We start from the raw sequence: 13,250 nt of genomic DNA, 5'->3' as shown, positions 1-13,250 counted from the left end.
TATTCAGTCCATCACATGTTTACTATCTAGATTGAAAAATATATATTAATCATCCAATGGAACAAGTAAATAATTAAACTGCTCTAACCAGTGGAAGTACCTTAATAGAAAAGACAAATGTTATGGTCAAACCAGGTTTAAGGTGTACCAGAAGCATCATTTGTAGGACAGTATAAATGAAATACTAAGATTTTTTGTTTGTTTTTGCAGTTATTCTATTGATGACCTGAGGTCTGAAGGTTTAATGTTGATCAACCTGAATGTGAGTGTATGCTTTGAATCCCATGGAAGCTGTCAATTTACAATCATAATATTAAAGGATGTATCTCTACCTAAACCACTTTGTAATTGGCAAGATGGCACTTTTGACACAGGTATGATTTATCATTATAATTAAATGACTATTTGGTATTTGTTCTGTTTGCAGTATTTTAAATATTTTTGTACAATTTTTTCAACAAATAACAGTTATTGAAGAAATAGAGCAGAAGACAAAAGACAAAAATGTTTGATTTGTCCTACGCTTCAGAATTTGAACAGTCTGCATTCACTGATAATTGACATTGTTGCATGGTTGATTTTGAGTGTAACACATTTACACATTCAAATTTTAAAAAGCCATAGAAAATGTAGTTAAACCTGCTGTTCATGTTTGTCTATTTGCAGAAAGTGGGTTGCTGATAGGAGACCGAGAAATTCACAGACAGAGCAATATGTCAATAGAATGTGATTGCAATACACAATCTTGGGTCACGAAAGTTCATACAACACTTATCAACAGCAATAACAATAACACTATCTATATAGTATACAAATACAGGCTAGCAATATCTGTTGGACTATTAATGTATGATAAGACACACAAATGCAGGATAAAGTGATGTGAATCATTATGAATGCTCTTTAATTTTGACAATTATAAATACAATGTAAAAAGACTTTAAGTATTAGTGATATTTAATTTTTTACTTTACAGGCTTTTCATTGAGGAATTGGACTCAGTTCAATGGAATAGATATGGATTCAGTGACAGATTATGCTGTAGATTTACTTCTAGAGGAGCTTGGTATAGCCAAATTCTTGTCGTATCCAATGTGCAACAGGACAGGTGCTCCTTATAGTCCTAGTAATGGTGGATGGAATACAAGTAAGAACATTTGATTATAAACACTATTTAAAATGGGGTGAAGACCTATAGAGGCAATTTTACACCAGACTCTCACTGTACAAAAAAATATCCTGTGTCGCATGTGTGTTTTAATGAAGCAGCCAGCCCTTAGCAAGAATTGCCAAAATTAGGTTTCTACAAAAGATGCACTGGTGCTATTGTAAGCTTTTTATTTAAACTCATTCAATTCATGGGTAGACTTAAGCTTTGATTGCTTATAAAAAATGTCTCTTGAAATGAATGAACTTGCAAATACACAATTATTTGGATCAGTTTAAGTTGAAATTGTGGCAAACCAGCAGACTATATTTTTTTTACAGTAAATACTTAACTGCACTTAGATAAATCTTGTTATAAAATTTCTCCAGACTATTAATGTCATTGTTATTTTCAGCATGTGAGAGGCCTATTGATCTTCAGCCAATGACAGGACCAGTGACCTGTCATATCCCTGATATCTGTACAGGAGTAGAATGTTGTATTGACGTGAATCCTATAAGACGATCATTCCATGTGTTTGTTTTCCTTGATGCTTGTTCCTACAGACTGAGAATGGGAATTGAAAAATATGAAATAGATATTTCATTGTTTGATTATGAATTTGGTGATTATTTATTTTAATTGTTAAATATTGTTTCTTGCAGAAGATAAAAATATTTTAATTTATTAGATTTTTAAGCTTGCATATTCTCATCATGACATTCTGGACTAGGGAACATGGCTGTTGTTTAAGAAAGGATAGAGGATAGTGATTTAAAATATCAGATGACATTTCATTCATGCTATGATATAAATATGAAATAAAACATTATTGGAATTTTACTGTACAAAAAAAATTTATATAAGTAAGCTGTTAATGGCAAAATATTGTTAAAACCAAACACGGCACTAAAAGCAAACAAGCACTTCTCTTTTTATCTCTCAACTTCTCCATTTCTTTTTCAAAATAAGCTATGGTTTTGAAGGAGTGTGAGCCCAGGCCTGCTCATAAGATGGGTCTCATTTTTATTTTCTGTGTACCTCTTACTAAAAATTGATTATCCATATTTATATAATTTGTACTTTTAGGCATTGTAGAACAGTTCAAGTTAACATCTCTTTTCACTATCAAGTAAGTGATATCTTATGATAGATATAAGAAGGTGTGGTATACCTAATGAGTGCCAATAAGACAACTCTCCATCCAAGTCACAATTTGTTACAGTAAACTATACAACTTTACTTTTGAGCCCATAGTGTATTATTTGCTCTACCAGTTGATAAAATTCTGCTTACTGATGTTTTATTCTTTCCATAGAAAACATATGGCTAGAAACAATATGTGACCTTGAAAAATGTTTATTTGAATATCTAAACTTTTGGAAGTCTTAGATTTGTGGATTTGAAAAGAAACTAAAGAGTTTGATTAAGGGGAGATAACTCAGATAATTTGAAAATGTTTCAGTAAGAATCTTGTATCTAAATTAAATTAAGAAAGCTTTAAAAAAGTATTCCATAGTAAGTAGTTTTAAATCTATTGAACTTATGTTATATATTTATAGCTATTCAATCTACAATCTTGTTGATGATGATGTTTTCCTTCTGAATATGAATGTGAGTGTATGTCTGGAAAGAGATGAATGTTTGATACAGCAAGTTGTTCTACAAGATGTGTATCTACCAAAGACTTTTTGTAAATGGAGTTCCACTGCAGCAGGTATAAAAACCACATATTGAAATATATATGTTAATGATAAACTGTTTGATACATTTAAATATACGTAGTTCCTATCTTTTTGAAGGACTGTTGGTTTATATGAAGTAACAGTTAGTTGTCTGTCTTTTAGCAGCTACACATAAATGAAACTATCTAATTAATAATGATAGTCTATTTTATGGGAAAATAGAAAAAAGTAGGAATTGCCAGAATATTCCCAAATATTAATGATATGCCAAATATACCAAATATATTAAGTCTTAACTTACTACATTTTATGTTACAGGATTTTCTGTGAGCAGGTTTCTTGGTAACAAAGGACTATCTATCAATAACAATCTGAATGACATTGTCATTACTCAGATCATGAACCATTTAAGTATAACCGATAATCTGCAAAGTCCACAATGTGTAGTGGCAGGAACCACCTGGGTGAATGGTAAGAATGAAAATGTTTTAATTTTGGGGTACAGTTAAATATTTTTAAAATAATCAATTATTTTTTATTTATATTTTTTTAGCTGTTTTGAACCTTGCCAGTTTACAACTTATGTACCATAAATGCATATGTCTGAAGACTTTCCCCAATATGGCCTTTGGAAGGTGTTTAAATCATACATTTTTATATTATCAACAAGTACTGCTTATATGTTTGAGAATGACGTCTTATTATTGCAATGTGACCAACTTGCAAAAATTACCTTTTTTAGTGCTTCTGATTTGATGATCCAAAAAAAAAAACCCAAATACTATAGGAGTCTGAAAATAATCAAAATACAAGAGTTATTAACAGAAATATAATAAACTTAAATAATTTAATTTTGGATGTAACGCGTCTTCTGATTGGCTGACGTTATTTCGTTATCAGCCCATAGACATAATTTAGTCATGTGACTGTGACGTCATCAACGTTTTTTCATGGTTTTCTACGGTTTAAAATGGAATGTTCCTTCATCCAAGCATATCTTGGATGTGCAGGATGAAGGTCATTCTTAGAATATGAGCCTGAGGCTCGAAAGTAATGAATTAGCTTTACTTCTCTATGAGGGGTGAAGCTTACATATAATATCTCTGTTTAAAGAAACAAACTATATAACCACCTATAGCTGGCCAGTGACCTTGACCCTAGTATATAAGCACCTGTTCCATAATAACTTGTCATAATTTAAAGCAAGTTTGTGTCGACCAAATATAAAACCCAGTGGAAAAGGGTGGGTCTGACTGATAAACCCTAGGGTGGGAATTAATTACTTTCGAGCCTCAGGCTCATATTCTAAGAATGACCTTCATCCTGCACATCCAAGATATGCTTGGATGAAGGAACATTCTTATTCATATTTCGCCTTCGGTCTCAAGTAATGAATTAGCTTGTTTAAAGTGTAGACACAAACTAAAAACAATTTTTATATAAATGCCAACATTTAATAAAGGATAAAAATCACAAGATCATCCAGTAACTACAACTGAAGAAAAGTGTTTTAGTACTGATATTATTTACTTTCCTGTTATAGAACTTGTAAAAAGTTTTACCATATGTCCAGACAAAACTTTTGCCATAATGTCCTTAATAGAACATCCTGAAGCTAAATGCACTTATGAAGAGGTTCCTCCAAATGAGTTAACCTTAAAACCTCGGATAAAATTAGAACTCTCTCTAACTATCTAAACTTTACGAAAAGACTTAGATGAATTCTCTCACCTATTTTGTACACAAAACATGATAAATCATTGTCTTAATCAACACAAAGTTTTGGTTTATCAAAACCTTTGATCACCTCATTAGGTAAACTAACTAACAGATCTAGTATTTTTCAAAAACTCATGTATATGAAAAAATAAAGTGCCATGTCTCTGAATGAAAGACATAGAATGTAAATCTACAGCTGATAAAGATAGTACTTCAAGGCAGATGTAGTCAAGGCAAATAAAGACACAAGTATAAAAGACAGTTTCAATGTTAAATACTCCAATGAATATTAAGAACTTAAAAAAGATAGCGCTAAATTCATCTCCCAAGTGAAAGAGTATCTAACTCTTCAATTGCAGATTCAGGTTTAAGCAACCTTCCACAAATACATGTAGTAAACAAACAAATTCAGTAAAATCTATTTCTTAAAGGATAAAGTCTGTTTCAACATAGACCAAGAAAAATTCACATTAAACATGCTGAATATGAAAAGCTTGTGTTTTACAAAAATTTCAATAATCCGTGACTAACATCCTTTTTAGATGGTGATAAGGAATTGGTTCTCTAATTGAACACACCAAATAATGAAATTTCTCAAAAAAATATTGATAATGCTTGATTATAGATGCATGGTCTCCAAGATGAAGTGTAAATATATTTTACAAATGATTCTGAAATCTCCTGTTTATATTAAAGTGATTTCTGAGTATAATACACACGTTTTTACCCTACTGCACAATCAACCCTTCAGGTGTTGGTTCACTTTAATTTTTTACAATATACAGTTAAATTAAGTCTCTTCCTGACGGAAAGACATTATCTTCAGTATGTAACATTGTTACTAATTTTTATGCTTAACAGTTTAACTGGCAAATAAATTAAAATTGGTCTTAGCAAAGAAAACCAACTCTGAGCAAGCCAAAAAGGATAATCAAAAGAGCCTTCTGAACTTTATCACTAATAATTTTCTTTATAAATATCCCCAACAATGAAAAAGATGGGAAAATATAAGGTCATAATTCTGATCATGAAAATAAAAACATCTCTGAAGCTTTCAATTGACATCCTTTTGAATCTGTAAATTTTTTAGACATATGATAAGCATCAAAAATTTTCTTACCAGGAATATAAAGAGCTGTGATAAAAATGTTCTTTCTTGAACACCAAGCCCAAATAATGAAATATTTGTAGTAAGCATGTTAAGTGACAAAGAGGTTACACCTCCTATTGCATAATAAAAGCTACTGAAATTGTATCTTCTGATTGTATAACTCTCTGTGACTAAAACTTTTTCTCCAGAAGAATATTATAGCCAACAATACTATGAAATCTATATGAAATGAGTGCATACTCTTAAAGAAGCTCCGTCTACCAACAGAAACATTTTCTTCAAATTTGGATCCCAAATCCTTATGTCAGAGGAATCTGGTACAACCCAAAAACTTATTTGGATGGGTCTATAAATCAAATTTTTAATTTCTGATTTTAAATTGTTAAAAAATTTCACCTATTGATGATAATAAACACTGTAACAACTATACAGTGTTTCAACATTATTTCTCGCCATGTTTCTGCAATGTAACATTCCCATGCATGCCACAGATACTGCATTAAAAGCATTCATCACAAGACCAATAAATGATGTAAAACATCTATAATACCGTTACACAATTCTATTTAAAAAGAATTTCCCAAGGGAGATAATTTTACCATTTCTCATCTGTCAGAAAAAACTTAAATAGCTCAGTATCAATAATGAGACAAAGGAAAACAATGTGCTTCCAAGGAATGAGTACCAACTTCTCAAAATTTTTCTGAAGCACAGCTTATCAAGCATTTGCACCACTTCTTCTGTATTCACAATACAATCATCTAAACTCTGATCCATAATAAAATAATCATCAATGTATAAACTATAGCATGTATATACTTCAAGTGACATTATTTCATAAATACATAGACAGGTTTTAAAACCTTAGTAAAAACTCTTGATGCAGAAGCCAATCCAAAACAAAAAAAAAAAACATAAATATCATATCAATGTCTTTTCCACATAAATCAGGAAATTGTGATATAAACATAAATGATACTTAAATATGCATCTGTGAGATCTATAGATGTTAGCTCTATCTATATATATATATATATATATATATAGATAATTATTCTAAAGAATTACATCTAAACAAAAGATAAATGGTCCTGCTCCAAATGCTGATAAGCCACAAACTTAGTTTGTTTTAATTTTTCAAATAGATACAGGCCTTGAAGACCAATCTTTCTTAGGAACCAAGAAAATATAGGAAATAAACTGATTTTCCATTGATTGATCAACCTTTTAAATAGCTCTCTTAGCTATCAATTTTTGGACTTCTGAAATTAATTCATCCTTATGAAAGGTGAAATGTATTTAATTCAAAAAGGATAAACCTTGTGGTACATCATTAAAAATAATTTTATAACCATTTCTTAATAAATCTAATATCAATAGATCATTAGTAACATTTTCCAAATCATAATATTTAAGTTATCTACTGTATATATAGCAACTGGTTGAGAAATGTGACCTCTTTGAGATTCTCTGTTCCCTTTTTGGAAACGTCTCCCTCTCAATGAAGGGAATTGCCTACTACATGTAGTATAGTCGCCCTGTTGACCAACAGAGCCTCTGCAGTTAAAAAACTGATATTGCCTTTCCCATAACAGCTGGTAGTAAATTAATTGCTAGACCTGGAACCTCTTCCAAGGAATCTATAATTTGCTAAGAATCTTTGTATAAACACTAAGTTTGCTTTTTGCAATCATAACTAGAAATGTGATAAAGCAACTATCACAACAGAATTACAAATAAGTTTTATCATCTAAATATTTCTGAGCATCTCCTATGGGTTTAACCAGAAAACCATGGTAAAACAAACAAATATAATTTTACAATAAAATCCTTGTATTATCAAGATCCAATGGCTCATTCCTACAACAAGAAATAGCAAACTCAACAATAGGGGTGATGATAAACCCCTTAATAAAGTATCTCTGGGTTTCCTGCATCTTTGAAACCACAGAGTGGGCCTGTCTAGGCATTGCCATTTCGATTTTTTAATTATCCTAGACACACTAGGATTGTCACAGTTCTCAGTGTGATAGTATTTCCTCTAAGAACTTTATATATTCCTGATTTTATCAAAATCATGATTAAACTGTTCAACAAACAGGATGAGATAATGGACCATTAATCTCACTAAAAGAAGCCTTAAAGGCTTCTGAAAACCTTAATGCAGGATCAAAAGACCTTAATGCAGGATCAAAAGACGTATCAAATTCAACTCCGGCTGGACTATCATCAGCCATGGCACATACTCCAAAAGGAGGTACATACACCGTATCAATTCAGTAGATAAGATCAAAATTTAGAACTAAATCTTCATTAAAGTAAGCCTCTAATGGCAAAAATTCAAATATAGCAGCAGGTTTCTCTACAAACTCTGCTAGAGTTGAAGGCAGTGAAACTGTCTCAAACCTCATGATTCATACAGGTTCTTTAATACATTAATAATAAATAGTAAATGTATCAATATACATGCCTATCTAAATCTCAACAGCACTTTCGTTAGAAACAATCACAAATCAAGTAGATTTTGAAGTTATACAAGTAACACTAGATTTTAAAACTTACTTTTTACAGGTTCTGTTGCTTTGTCAATTATTTCCAATTGCCATGCCATTATGATCTATTATAAAACTACTAGGTTTTATAACTGTTTAAGAAGAGGATTTATTCAAAATACCTCTTGTATTCCTATTAAATTTATCATCTTTAATTTCTAAAACATTCCAGAGGTGATGAAAATCATAACCATCACCCTTGTAAGTGTAAACATCATTCTAAACATCTTGCAAAAACAATACATTTGCATAAACAAATTCAGCCATTGTAATACAAAAATGTGTACCTGTGCAGGTAAAACACGTGTAAATTGTGAAAAGTACTCACGACCTTCAGATGAATAGAAATACTTTTAAATATCTACCTGTTTAACAAACAGGAGTATGAATTAAGTAACAAATGTGCTATTAGGCAAAAACTTAATGAATATATAAAATTGTCATACATCGTAGACAATAAAATATTTAATTAATTTCCATGAACACTTGTCATACATCGTAGACAAGAAATTTTTAAATTCATTTCCATCAACAATTGTCATACATCGTAGACAATTGAGGAATTATTATTTGTAAATAACAAAATAACATTAGAACTTGTCGTACATCGTAGACAAGTTAATGTAACTTTAATAACTTTCTGCCAAATTTAAGATAAAAATAAAATAACTAAAAAGAACTTATGTGAAGTGTTCACTTCAACCCTCTAGAAAAATAATGACAAGTTATTATGGAACAGGTGCTTATATACTAGGGTCAAGGTCACTGGCCAGCTATAGGTGGTTATATAGTTTGTTTCTTTAAACAGAGATATTATATGTAAGCTTCACCCCTCATAGAGAAGTAAAGCTAATTCATTACTTGAGACCGAAGGCGAAATATGAATAAGAATTTAGAATTAAATTATAAGAAATGAATGTAATATTTTTTCTGTATTCGAAATAACATAATAATGTGGTGCACACTGTTAAATAACCCGCTACATGCGTTATTCAGTGTGCACCAAATTTTTTATGTTATTTCTTCATAGACAGAAAAAATATTACAGTCATTCCTTAAGTAGATGAACATTAACACCTTTTTTATTTTGCATTTTATGTAATTTGATGATTAAAATTTGTTTGTGTAACTTTGATAAATAAAATAAACAATTTAATATAATAAAAACTATTTTAAGTTTAACGTTCTTTTTCAGAATGTCCCCATGTTGTACAGTTTCCACAACTATCGGGATCAATTTCTTGCAAACTTATGAAGAGTTGTACATCTGTAGATTGCTGCTTTAATGTTGCCTTTCTGAAGAGAAATTTTCATGTTCAGTTGGATATTGATTATTGCAATAGAAATATTATTTTTATGATTGAAAAGCTGAAGTTTGAATATTCATTACTTAACTTTCAGTGGGGTGAGTATTTTTATAGTGAAGTTTTGTTAGGGCTCAGCTGATTAATCAGAAGAAGGATTGTGGTAATCAACTTGTCTGTCACAAATTGTTTGATCTTTTTATCCGTTAAAAACTAGAGTTCAGTAATGAAAGTTGACATAATTATTTACCATTGCTAGAAAGTAACATTATACAAAATAGCAGGTCATTGGTCAAAAACTTACTTCAACTTAGTGACCCCTGTACACATATGTACAAAACTCCTTTCAGCTCTGTAACTTTGATACCCCTTGGAGTTGGGAAAATTAAGTTTGAAATGATTATTGACCACATATGTATATAGAAGGTGTGTCACATATTAATAAGAAAACCCTGGTAGTTGAAGTAATTGTCAAAATCTTATTTCAACTTAGTCATGCCTATGCATATGTACAAAAAATGTTTCAATTCTGTAAGAATTCAAAAATCTGTAGGTATGATTAAGCTATGAGATTTAACATTAATTATGCATACCAGTTCTACCAAATTGCTTAAAATATCATTTATACCTTTATCTTATGTTCATCTCAAGTATTTTCTTTTTAAAATTAACTAAATGCATTCTTCTTTAACTAGTAAAATGAAAAAAGAAAAATTTATTTCATAGATTAAGCTTCAAGTTTATGTTAAAATTGATGCCTTAGAAAAAGAAAACTGTAATTTAGAAGATACTGTCATATAAATATTTCAGAGTCATTTTTTTTTCAGGTGTTAAAGACAAATTAAAACTAGGATCAGCTTTATACTTAGAGTAAGTACTATTCTCTGAGGATATTTTTATTTCTGTAAATACTGAGCTCTATGGATAAAAAAATGAATTTTTGTGGATTCTTATTACTGTACTTCATAAAATACCTCTTCTTGATTAATTACACCCCACACAATTTTAGCTTCGAGGAAACATAAACTCGATATGAAACTCTTTATAGTAGACTTGCGTACTAAAAATCAGCTCATGATATGAAGGCATTTAGAAAAAAAGTCTATATATGAATGTTATTTTCACAAAATGTTGTAAGTCAAAAACCCATAATTTTTGCAAAAATCAACAGAGCAGAACCAAATGTATCTGCTACTTATCATAGTAGACTCTCATATAAAAAAATGGAGATGTTTAAAAAGTCAGTATAAATGTTTGTATAGAAATGAAGGAATGACAGATAAGGGTAAAAATGTGTTGCCCCGACAACTTTGTTGCTGGGCCATAAGAAAAGAAGAGAGGTGTATGGATTAACTAACTCAAAGGAATACAAAAGTAAACAAACAACTAAAAGCATGCATATGCAATACACCATCACAACTGGGTTAATATCAGGTGCTTTGGAATGGTAAGCATATCCTGCTTTGCATGTAACAACAATCCTATTTCAAAAAAACTCGTCAAATGTCTTGTGAAAGTATTTACAATTTTCTAAAATAAGCAAATGTTTTGTTTTGAAAGAAAACTAGTTTTTATAACTGAATTTTTCTTTAATTTCACAGTTACAGTTTAGATAATTCAGAAGATGCAAATGAGTTCGGAGTCAGCCTGAATGTCAGTGTACAGTTTAATCCAGGGGATACAATGTTTCATTGGATAGTACTCACAAATACATCTCTTCCAAAGATACCATGTGATTTCAACACAGATTTTGACATTCAAGGTAGAAGAAGTATTTTATTTATGGTATTTCATAGCATCTTTATTTATTATGGCCACTGGATGTTAAGCAAGCAAACAGCAATTTATATAGTATGATATAAATCTAAGACAATTTATTCTCAATTGTTGGATTTAGTTATACACACACTGTTGCAACCCTCCCTCCATATGGAATACACTTTCCCTGTATATTGTACTGTTTCAAACTAGTTGTATCTCCTGTAAAGCCTTATTTCGGTTTGTAAGCAAAGCTGTGTTCTAATTAGCACAAAATGTGTTTGCCACAAGTGTTCAAACTTATTGGTTACCTTTCCATCATTTTCATTTTTATCCTGAAAAATGTATATGTTTTGACTGATAACACCAATATTTTTTATCAAAACATGTTATATTTACCTGTTCTTATTTTCAGCTCACCTGACCTGAAAGGTCAAGTGAGCTTTTCTCATCACTTGTCGTCCGTCGTCTGTAGTCCGTCGATGTCATCGTTGTAGTCAGTGTTGTCCAAACCAAACTTGACCACAATCATCATTGGGGTATCTGGTTTAAAAAATGTGTCTGGTGACCCGGCCAACCAACCAAGATGGCCACCATGGCTAAAAATAGAACATAGGGGTAAAATGTAGATTTTGGCTTATACCTATGAAACCTAAGCATTTAGAGCAAATCTGACGTAGGGTAAATTTGTCTATCTGCCCTCAGATTTTCAAATGAATTGGAAAACCCCTTGTTGGGTTGCTGCCCCTGAATTGATAATTTAAAGAAAATTTTGCCAATTTTGTGCCCCACCTACGAAAGTAGTAGAAGGGCATTATGTTTTCTGGTCTGTGCATCTGTCCGTCTGTTCGTTTGTCTGTCCGTCCGTTTCAGGTTAAAGTTTTTTGTCAAGGTAGTTTTTGATGAAGTTGAGGTCCAATCAACTTGAAACTTAGTACACATGTTCCTTATGATATGATCTTTCTAATTTTAAAGTCAAATTAGACTTTTGACCCCAATTTTACGGTCCAGTGAACATACAAAATTAAAGTGCAAGTTTCAGGTTTAAGTTTTTGATCAAGGTAGTTTATTTTGATGAAGCTGAAGTCCAATCAAATAGAAACTTAGTACACATGTTCCTTATGATATGATCTTCTAATTTCAAAGCCAAATTAGACTTTTGACCCCAATTTCACAGTCCACAGAACATACAAAATTTAAGTGCAGTTTCAGGTAAAAGCTTATTGTATGATCTTTCTTCTTTCAATGCCAAATTATATATTTTCCCAATTTCACGGTCCATTGAACATGAAAAATGATAATGCGAGTGGGGCATTCATGTACTTTGGACACATTCTTGTTGGTAATTATCTTGAATATTATTAGAGATAGAGATAAACTGCAGTGTATTTAAATAATAACATCTAAAAAAAATTCTTTTGATTTCAGGATTTTCCCTACAGACCTGGCTTCAGGAAGTTAATGTTACATCAGAAAAGCATCTGTCAAAAATGGCGATTGTTCAGTTGTTTCAGGAACTTGGTATTGGTAGGCTTATAGATGAAGAATCATGTCAGAGATCTGGTGCAAAGTACAGTCCAGCTTTAAATGGTTGGAAGAATGGTATGTATTGAAAATAATCTTTTGTAGAAAAGCTTTTAATTTATATTGATTAACAATCTATATGATATAAAAGTTCCTGCTTGGAAACTATAAGAGTTCACTGGGAAAACTTTGTTCCTCGCAAAGAAATGAAGACCATCAAAAGTTTTTTTAACCCCAAAATTCATGAAAATTTAAAGAAATTGAAATTCTTGAATATATGCACACCTTTAGTATATGTGCTAAGACCATGTAAGAAATGTAACTTGAAAACTAAGAGGAGTTAGCTCGATAAATGATGTATCTGGCAACCATAATAATTTTACCCTAAAAAATAGCAAAGTTCAACAGTCGTTTGTGGATTATTTAAAGAAATTCCAAATTATATGCACA

The 13,250-nt window shown here is 31.0% G+C and overlaps 1 protein-coding gene across 1 annotated transcript in view; it reads left to right on the top strand.

Moving 5' to 3' along the window:
• LOC139500302 (uncharacterized) overlaps positions 1-13,250 on the top strand; it is a 120,368-nt gene that overhangs the window by 25,723 nt on the left and 81,395 nt on the right. The window contains exons 23-32 of the mRNA XM_071289046.1: positions 211-374; positions 977-1,147; positions 1,563-1,772; positions 2,237-2,279; positions 2,710-2,864; positions 3,151-3,303; positions 9,410-9,619; positions 10,346-10,388; positions 11,120-11,280; positions 12,705-12,878. Coding sequence (XP_071145147.1) covers positions 211-374; positions 977-1,147; positions 1,563-1,772; positions 2,237-2,279; positions 2,710-2,864; positions 3,151-3,303; positions 9,410-9,619; positions 10,346-10,388; positions 11,120-11,280; positions 12,705-12,878 — 1,484 coding nt within the window. The remainder of the gene's footprint in view (positions 1-210; positions 375-976; positions 1,148-1,562; positions 1,773-2,236; positions 2,280-2,709; positions 2,865-3,150; positions 3,304-9,409; positions 9,620-10,345; positions 10,389-11,119; positions 11,281-12,704; positions 12,879-13,250) is intronic.

Source organism: Mytilus edulis, chromosome 13 (genome assembly GCF_963676685.1).
Source record: "Mytilus edulis chromosome 13, xbMytEdul2.2, whole genome shotgun sequence".
In the NCBI taxonomy this organism is placed as follows: domain Eukaryota; kingdom Metazoa; phylum Mollusca; class Bivalvia; order Mytilida; family Mytilidae; genus Mytilus; species Mytilus edulis.
This window is presented reverse-complemented; position numbering and strand designations above follow the sequence as displayed.